General features: G+C 56.1%; 1 protein-coding gene across 1 annotated transcript; it reads right to left on the bottom strand.

Moving 5' to 3' along the window:
* Positions 1-445: 445 nt before the first annotated feature.
* On the bottom strand, positions 446-8,437 carry PPP1R1A (protein phosphatase 1 regulatory inhibitor subunit 1A). Its single transcript, XM_058558061.1, has 7 exons — positions 8,275-8,437; positions 4,560-4,620; positions 3,497-3,534; positions 3,112-3,175; positions 2,344-2,499; positions 1,122-1,228; positions 446-582 (listed from the first exon to the last, which is right to left on the bottom strand). Exons 1-7 carry the CDS (start codon positions 8,356-8,358, stop codon positions 577-579), a joined length of 516 nt encoding a protein of 171 aa, XP_058414044.1. The 5' UTR covers positions 8,359-8,437; the 3' UTR covers positions 446-576.
* Between the last annotated feature and the right edge of the window lie 636 nt (positions 8,438-9,073).

Here is a 9,073-nt window from a genome sequence, read left to right as displayed (position 1 = left end):
CACTGAGGCTGGGAGGGCAGGCAAGGAGCATCCACACAACACCACACCCCCTCTTTCATGGGCCAAGTGCCAGGGTGCAGTTCCCCATTTTGTCCAGCAGATGGCACGCACAGCACAGTCAACAGCTGGATGGGCCTTAGAGCTCGGTCTTGCAGCTGCAGGGCAGCCCTGCCAGGTGGTTGTATCTTTTCCTGGATAAGAAACACGAACCCGGGGCCATCCTTCCTTCTTGTACCCTGGAAGTTAGTCCTCCCACCTATCCGACCCCTATTTCTCTTCCTGCAGCAATTAAGAGCAGGCTTGGGGCAGAACCCCCTTCTCAAGTTTCCTGCCCAGCTTCCCGAGTTCTTTCCAGAGGCAGCTGGGCAGAAGGGGAGGCGGCTGTAGAGACGGCAGGATGAGAGGGGAGGGAGAGAAGATTCTCCAAGTCGGGAAAGAAGGAAAATGCCGAGGACCTAACATCAAATTTATCACTTTTTAAAAACAAGAGATTTTCCCCAAAAGTGAAGAAATAAACAAATCCAGTGTCCATGCATTCCCAACTGCAGTCTTGATTCCAGGGTACCTCCTTCACTCTCAGACCTGTTGAGGGGAGGCGCAGAAAGACAGGGTGAGTGGGAGGCCGGGGGTCCTCGTGTCCCCTCCCCTGCTGGTCTGCCCAACCATCCGTTAGTCGAGCATCTAACTTCTGATGCCTGACCCAGTCCCGTCCCCTTGTCCAGTCTGTGCGGGAAGACTGTAAATGAAAGCTCCCTGGGTCATTCCATCAATGACTCCACTCCGGGCAGGACTGCTGCACGCCCAGCCTAGACAGGTGAGGATCTCCCTTTGGGTTCCAAATGCCTTTTATCAGAAGATCTATGGTCTACTTCCATCACCCATTCCCAGAGCCAGAAGTCCTCACACAGTCTAACCTCAATCCCTCCTGCTGCAGCTTAATCCCATTTCTCTCCCTTTGTCTGTCAGAGGAGATGCAAGTCCTCTAGTCTCCATAGAGAACAGCCTTTCAGTGACGGGAGCTGGTCTTTTGTCCCCCTTTTCCCTGACTGCAGATCTCAGACCTGGCTCTCTCCACACAGCCTGCTCTCCCGGAGAGCGGGCAGCCCAGCCCTGGGTCTTACCGAGTTGGCTCCCTGGGAATCCAGTGGTGGTATATGGGTTGAGGGTTTCTCTGTGCTGGGTTTCTCAATGCCCCTCTCCTGAGTTTTCGGGGTGGATTCTGCAGGCTCTAAGGAGGGAAATGGGTGGTGGGAGGGAGAGGTGTATTCATGAGGGCTGGAGAGAGGGAGCTGCTTCGCTCACCCCACCCTATACTCCAATGACCCCTGAGAGGAGCCTAAGACCAAGATGGGGGCAGTCGGGCAGGACCCACCGAGTTTTCTCTGATCACAGTTACTACTAGAGGTTCACTAATTTTTTTTTATCTGCAACCAGAAATCTAAAAAAAAAAAACCCCTAAAAAAAGTTTAAAAATTTGGGTACAATCTCAATGCGTGGCTAAACCTGACCTGAACTGATATGAGGCAATTTATAGTCTATTTATCCCCCTTGGTGGGAGCATCCATTTCACTGCAGAAATATATATATATATATTTTTTTGTGAGGAAGATCAGCCCTGAGCTAACATCCATTGCCAATCCTCCTCTTTTTGCTGAGGAAGACTGGCCCTGAGCTAATATCCGTGCTGATCTTCCTCCACTTTATGTGGGATGCCGCCACAGCATGGCCTGACAAGTGGTGCGTCGGTGTGCGCCTGGGATCCGAACCCGGGCCGCCAGCAGCGGAGCGCACGCACTTAACCGCTAAGCCACGGGGCCAGCTTCTCACTGCAGAAATATTAATGTGTTTGATTACAGGGCGCTCTGCTGAGAGTATTACGAAATGTATAGCATATATACTGTGTCACCGTTATACAATTGGGAGAATTCTGAATTCTGGAATGCATCTGGGATAAGGGACTGTGGACATGTATTAACAGCACCACCAGTGGCTTCCATTTGTTGCATGCTTTGTATGTTTCAGCTGCTGGGCTAAGAACCAGTCTTATTGAATTTTCATAAACAACCCAGTGAAATAGGCACCATCATTATCATTTTATAGACGGAGGTTAAGTAAGTTGCTCAAGCCTCTGGCTGTAAAGGGGCAGAGCCAGCATTCCAGCCCGATGGTGCTGTTCCCATTATGGTGGGAGGGGCTGGTGTCATTCAGTAAGGAAAGGTGAAGAGATGCAAATACATGCAAATAGATCCCAATCCTCCAGACACTTTCTGGCTACTACTGGACCCTGGCACGTGGGTGAGGCTTGTCTCCTCCCAGGCTGGTCCCTCGCCAGCCTGAACGTACTTGGTGCTTTCCCAGAGGTGCCCGGCCTTGATTCTGCTTCTGCGTCTGTGATCCCAGGTGGGCAGGACTCCTGGGTCCCTGTGCTCTCAGCAGCTCCCTCAGGCTCCTCTCCCTGCTCCTGTTGCCCCAGGTGATGTTCAACCATCATCTGGAGCTCTGGGGGCACAGAGAAAGGGGGAGGACATTGGACACGACTGCCCAGTCTCCTCTGGGGACCCTCAAGTTAAACAGCCCCCCTGAAGACTCACCACACATTGCCGTGTGGTTGGATTTTCCTGCCCCTGGAGATCTGAGCAAGGAGGGACATTCACTAGGCAACGGGAGGGACTAAAGCTAGACAATAAAACGTACTTCCTTCAAAGGTAAAGGAGGGCTGAGGAAGAGCCTTAGGAACAAAAGATCCTCCTAACTTGCTGGGATAAGTGGTCTTCACTGGGGACAGGAGAAAAGACTCAAGTTAGAGTCAAGAAATATCTGCGTACCTTCTAGGTGCCGTGAACTCATTTCTCTGTGAGTTCACGTATTTTATTTAATGTAACTGCCAGAGTGAGGCAGCAGTCACGGCTCAGTACGGTAAGCAGGTTCTCCAAGGCCACCCCGCTGGTCGGTGGCAGAGCCGGAATTCAGCCCCGGTTTTTCTAGCAACAACTCCACTTTAATAGAGGCAGATTTAATCATTTCCCAAGGATTCCTTCCAAAAGAGTCATAGGTCTACTGCTCTGCCTCAGGCAGAGAGGGGAAGGAAGGGATGTGACCGGTCTTCCGAACCTTTCATTGTGGGCGTGGTCCTTGTCACTTTCTTCCGTTGCCGCGGAGACATGGCCACAGTGGACTGTGAAGGACACAGAGCACAGGTGGGTGCCAGCCCTTCTGGCTGGCCTCATCTGCCTTACCATGCTCTTGGATTGGAGATGGGGGGTGGGTGTGGGCTGCAGAAAGTGGGGGAAGAAAATTCTGCTTCCCCAGCACCCCCCCAGTGGTGAGCAAGGGGACTATGTGTGGGGGATGTGGGGGTGTGTGTGTCCACCCATGCACATTGTCGGGGTGCAGGGAAGAGGGAGTCGAAAGGTCCTACAGATGGGGGCTCTGAGGAATAACCCCCTAATGAGTCTGCGGGTTTTCTCGGCTGGGCTGAGCGGAGGGGCCAGCTCACCTTGAGAAGCGGGTTGGGGATCCGGTCTTCATCTATCTCTGAGGGGAACACGGAAAGCAGAAAGCGATGAGGATGGGAAATCCACGGGGTCCCAGCAGAGCTGACTTCCCAAGGGGAGGAGCCTCTGCAATCAGCTCCTTCCTGCTCTGTCCCTCATATCTGCCCCTAGGAAGTTGGCCCTGGTGGCTGCCCCAGGCCTCCTCGCTCCAGCTCCCTCCTGCTCTGCTGGCTGGGCCTCTCCCTGCCTTTAGTCCTCTCCTTGACTCTGTGGTCCGTCTGCATCTACATCCTTGCCTCAGACCTGGAGGCTCCCAAAGGCAGGATCTGTGCTCCTTTTGCTCTTTTCCTCCCTCTGAAATATACATATCTCTTTTTCCTGCCAACCATTCCCTCCATCCCAGGTCCAGAACCAACCCTACATGGGAGGGAACACCGGCTAAAGAATCGCAAAACGATCCCGTGCAGGGTCGGGAAGGTACCATCATTTTTAGTAGCTGGAGGACAGCTGGAGACTCAGGCATCCTGCATTCCAGTCTAGCTTAGTAGCATGACCACCTCTCTTCCACTCTCCTGTCAAGCTCCCTGACATTCTCTGAGACCTTGTTCTCTCCCCAGACCCTGATGGGACACTGGTGACCAGAATGCCAGCTGCTCCCTGAGCTGTTTCCAACCTTCCCCTTCCCCTCTGGGGGCGTGAAGATAGCTGATGGAAGCGGTCCCTCCCCCTCACAGCTGTCACTGCCTCTGTAGGTGGGGGCAGCAGCATCTCAGTTGCTGGAGAAACCTGGGAGGCTGTTGCCGCAGCAACCAGCACTCGGTTGACCACCCTAATTCCTGAGAGGCTTAGGAACCAGTGGTCTCCCTTCCCTCCCTAGCACTGCTCCATCTTTCCAAAGCAAAGGAAATCCTCCTACTAATCCAGCCATCACTTTCCTGCCCCCGGGATGGAGGACGCTCTGACTCCTCAGATCTGCCCTTCTTCCATCCAGCACCCCCCTTCTCTCACTGGGACCCAGCTTCTTCAGCAGCCCTACTCCCTTCGGCAACCCATCCCTGGGGGTACCTGGGGATGACTGGTCACTGGTCAGCACGAGGGTGGCAGGGGTGGGGCGGCGCCTCCGAATCTGAAGGAAGAGGAAAAGCACACGTGGAAGTGTCAAAGCCCTACCCAGCACCACTCAGCAACATAACCCAGGCCACCCACTTAACACACCTTAAGAAATGCCACGTTACATTGAACCTGCTGTCCCACGGTGAACATTCTTGTGCCCATCCCTCTCCTCTCTGACCCAAAAGACCACCCCTACTCCCTGCCCCACCACCCCCCTGGTCTGTCTCAGTATCTCCCCCAGCCCTGGCCCCAGCTCTCCATCTCCGCAGCTAAATCTGCTCTAATGCATTGATCTCTGGCCTGCTGTCCTTCCGTCCATCCTCGATCAATGGTCAGAAATAACCTGAGAGGACACAGGCTCTTCTCTCCAACACCCAGCCCACCCCTCAAACACACATTAACCTCTTGTGGGCCAGCCCCTGCAGAGAGCACCCCTCTGTCTCCACGCAGCCCAGGAGGACAACACAGAGAAGGTGGCTCTGAATGTGCGTCCCCCTGGCCCGTGCCCCTCACTCCCTCATGTCCTCCCTGTCCTTGGACACACTGACTTTCTGATTTGTCAGGAAATAAGGTCTGGGAAATCCTTGTCGTGGTAAATATGATATGAGGAGGAGCCCTAAAGCTTAGCTGCAAAATCTTATCCTGGGCTCTCTGAGTTCCCTTTTAAGAAATTAACACACAAGAGCTGATTGACTGCTGGGCCTCTGAGCCCCTTTTTCTGCTGCTGTTTTTTGTCGTGCTGCCAATAAAGTTGATTATTGTTGAAGTCAGTCCAAGGACTCTTGGGACATGTAGTTTTTTCCCCTTTCTCTGGAGCGTTTAGAGGCTTGGGAGTGAGGGGAACCGTGGGGTTGGAGTCCCTGCAGCTCCCTCCAGGGCACAGGAGAGGAGGGAAGGCTCTTGGGGCTGGGAAAGGAGCTAAAATTTCCAGGGTCGAGAGGAGTAGGGTGGGGACCTGAACGATCAAATTGCTGTCTTGGTGTGTCCATTATTTAGTATCATTACCATTGTGGGTTGGGATGGTAAGACGCCTGCCCTTCTCTATGCCCAGAAAGGGACAGTGTTAATCTGAGAGGGGGACTCTCCCCAAAGAAGAAATGGGATGCATAGAATGGGGGTGCGTTGGGGGTAGGGCTCTGTTTTCTGAGGAGAAGCCAGTGGCATCTGTTTTTGGTGACATTTCAAGGTCCCTGGCAGTACCAGTCCTGTGTGTGTGTGTGTGTGTGTGTGTGTGTGTGCACATTCATGCATGCACTGCACAAACATTAGCTGTGGGTCCGTCTCTGGCGATTCCTGGTACGAACGTGCTGGGTGCCAGCAGGCGGGCTTGTGTGCTTCATGTACATGGGGAGGGGGCCGTCCTTTTCCTAGGAGACGACTCCTCTCTGTTTCTTTCCTGCCCTGGGGGAGGGGGCTGGCTGTAGAAGAGCGGAGGAGACAGGGAGAGGGTGGGGTAGGCATTCCTGGGAGTTGGGAACCTGAGAAGGAGACTCAAGTATGACAGAAAGGGCCTTTGAGAGAGCAGCAGGGCTCTGTGATCTTGGACAGGTCCCTTCCTTATCCAATTTCCTTGCCTTGGACAAGATTTCTAAGCACTCAGAGTCCCTGAGAATTGTGATGTCTTACAGCAGGAGGGAGGAAAGTCAGACTTCCTGAAGCACCTCCCAGGCACCTAACTACTAGGAAACGAGTAGATGGTTTCTTCTTTTTCTTGTATCTAGTTCTTAAGGACACTGGTGACTTCGCCTCTGATGTATTCCCAAATCAGTCATGCCAAGGACCTGGCAGTTATGGGCTCCCCGCCATCCTCGGCCACTCCGTGCTCCATAACTCAGAGCTTCAACCCCTTCTGCCCTCCTGTGTCAGTCTGGGTTACAAGCTCCTGCCAAGCCTGGAGGTTTTTGCCTACACACTTGAGTAACATAGCAAGAGGGACTGAGGTTAGACTGCAGGTAGAATTTCAGGCCTAGTAGACACATATTTCTAAAGACTAGAGAAAAACAGGCCCAAGTGCCAGCCTTTTCCGTCTGGCTCTTTAGCACAGCCTCATCTTCCTCTCCTGTCCTCTAGACCCCTGAACCAGCTGGCCTAGCCCCTCCTCTTCCCAACCCACACCTATTCCTGCCTCCTCTGACACCAAACAGATGCAGGTGTCAGGCGGTGAGACCTGTCTGTGCCAGTGGAAGTTCTGCTTGGAACCTCATCCCTCACCCCTACAGCCCACACTCTTGGGCCCTTTTTCCTGGATCTGAGGTTCTGTTAGCCAGTCCCCTGCCTCCAGGCATAACAGCCTTTTTCCTGACCCCAAGGGAACGCTCTCCATGCTAGTGGCTCTCCACTGTCCTCATCCTCAGAAGGTTTGAGGTCTCACCCAGTCCCTCCTACTGTCACACCTTAGATGCTGCTCCCTCCAGGCCTGGGAGACGATGGAGACCCAGGTACCTCACCCCTGTCCACACTCTGGGGAGCTGAAGTTACAGGGAGAGGGTGTGCCTCCCCTTTCCCTTCACATCCAGACCTCCTTCTGCCAAATAGCTGGAGTAACAGAAAGAACATTCTCTCCAGCCCATCCCAAGAGGTCACAGAGTTGTTTCAGGTGGGGGGGGCCCCAGCCAGAGCCCTGGCAGCTGGTTGGGGGAAATAGAGAACTGACCTTGTGGGACACGGATATTCTTTAGGAACAGGGATGTCTAGGCAAATGGACAAAGAATACAAAAAGAAATGGAGCAATGAGCACAAGAGCAAATATTTGCAAATGGGCGGTAGTAACGACCACGGGTGGTCACCCTCTCCACACATGCTCACTCTCCCTGAGACACACACTCGCTCACACACTCATACACTGCCACCTCTGCCAGGCTGCTGCGAGCTAAAAATAGGCCAGGCCAGGAGGCTGGGCCACGGCCCTGGACTCCCACCCCTTGAGCCAAGGCCAGCACAATGCTTCTCCCCTGCGTGGGGCTCAGCGTGGACCCCAACCCTAGAGAGCGCCTGCGTCTGGCTTCCGCGCGCCATTCTCTCCATGCCACCCCTACTCCCCGCTCCAAAGGGCAGGAGTTGGGAATAAGGATCCACGTGTCCAGACTTGCAGAAGAAGGGAGCCTCGGCCTGCAGACCCGACCAGCCCCTCCCCAGAGCCCCAGCCCTCTCCGGTTTCCTCAGCCCCTTCTGGTTCTCACTCTCTGGACTCCCCCAGGGTCGCCCCCAGTTAGGAGAGGACTGGGAGGGCTATTTCTCTTCTTTCAACTCCGACAGCATCAGGCTCCCTCCATGACCCACCCTCTCCCCTAGCCCCTCCCGCACCGCTGCCCCGACCCTTCAGCGCCCCCACCCAGCCCGGAAACTCTGGCGGGGTTGCCTGGGTGGGGATGCAAGACTGGCGAAGCGGGAGGGGTCGTGTCCTCAGGCAGGCCCCCTCCCCCAGGGCTGGGGAGCCAGAGAGCGACTCTCGCGGGGACAGGCTTCGCGTGGAGGCGCTCGTCCTTCAGTCCGTCTCGAGGAAGCCGACTGGGAGACGGGGCTCCAACGGTGGGGGAGGGGGTAGAAGACCCCCCGACTGGGTGCGGTCGCCCTCGCCGGCTGCACTGCTCCGGGAGGACCCAGCCGGGACCCCGGATCCCACTGTCCAGCGGTGCCTCGTCCCCCGCCGCCCCGCCCTGCTCCGCACCTGCTCCGCCGCCTCGGGGTCAAGGTGCGGCTCCAGCAGGGGGACCGTGAACTGGATCTTCCGGGGGCTGCTATCCTGCTCCATGGCTGGGGGGAAGCGGCGGGACGCGGGGCTGGGCCGGGCGCGCTCCTCCTCGCTCCGCTCCGGCCCCGGCCCCAGCCCGGCGCGCTCGGCTCCCGGCTCCCGGCTCCGCGCTCCCAGCTCGCGGCCCCGGGGCCTCGGCGCCGGCGATTGGCTCGGCCCCCGCCCCGCCCGGCGCCCTCCCCCTCCCCCTCCCCCTCCCCCTCCCGAGCCTTAACCCCGTCGTGGCCGCCCCACCGGCTGCGGGGTCACCGCCCCGCGGCGGGCGGGCGGCGAGGGTGTGTCGATCCGGTAGTAGTGACAGCCCGAGAGTGTCCAGGAATCCTCCGAGTTCTGGGCGGGGAGCGGGGCTGGCGAGCGGCCACAAGAACTTGTCTAAGCGGGGGCGGGTTGGCGAGTCGGAGAGAAGGCAGCAAACGCAAGGAAGATTTGTCTCCTAGAGAAAAGAAAAAAAGGGATTTAGGCATACAGCAGGAGGGACTAAGATTAGACGTGGAGAGGGACTTTCCCTTGAGGGGGAAACACTAGAGCAGAGGTGAAAACTTGAAGAGGTTGCTGGGGTCTGGGCTCCGGTCCTGAGCCCACTCTGTGGCAGGGAGGTGGAACTGAAGACCTTAGAGGGTCTCCGGAGGCCACAGCCTCTCTCTTGAAGTGCTGATGGCAGTGGGTGGAGGGCTCAGGGAGAGAGGACCATGTGGGACTCAGCAGAAGGAGTAAT

Source organism: Diceros bicornis, chromosome 17 (genome assembly GCF_020826845.1).
Source record: "Diceros bicornis minor isolate mBicDic1 chromosome 17, mDicBic1.mat.cur, whole genome shotgun sequence".
NCBI lineage: Eukaryota > Metazoa > Chordata > Mammalia > Perissodactyla > Rhinocerotidae > Diceros > Diceros bicornis.
This window is presented reverse-complemented; position numbering and strand designations above follow the sequence as displayed.

Bases quoted from the DNA above. Each gene is read 5' to 3' on its own strand.
- PPP1R1A (XM_058558061.1), bottom strand. From the start codon at position 8,358: ATGGAGCAGGATAGCAGCCCCCGGAAGATCCAGTTCACGGTCCCCCTG. The intron at 4,621-8,274 runs GTGCGGAGCAGG...CTCTTCCTTCAG, and splicing joins ACCCCGAGGCGGCGGAGCAG to ATTCGGAGGCGCCGCCCCAC. The intron at 3,535-4,559 runs GTACCCCCAGGG...TGTTCCCCTCAG, and splicing joins CAGTGACCAGTCATCCCCAG to AGATAGATGAAGACCGGATC.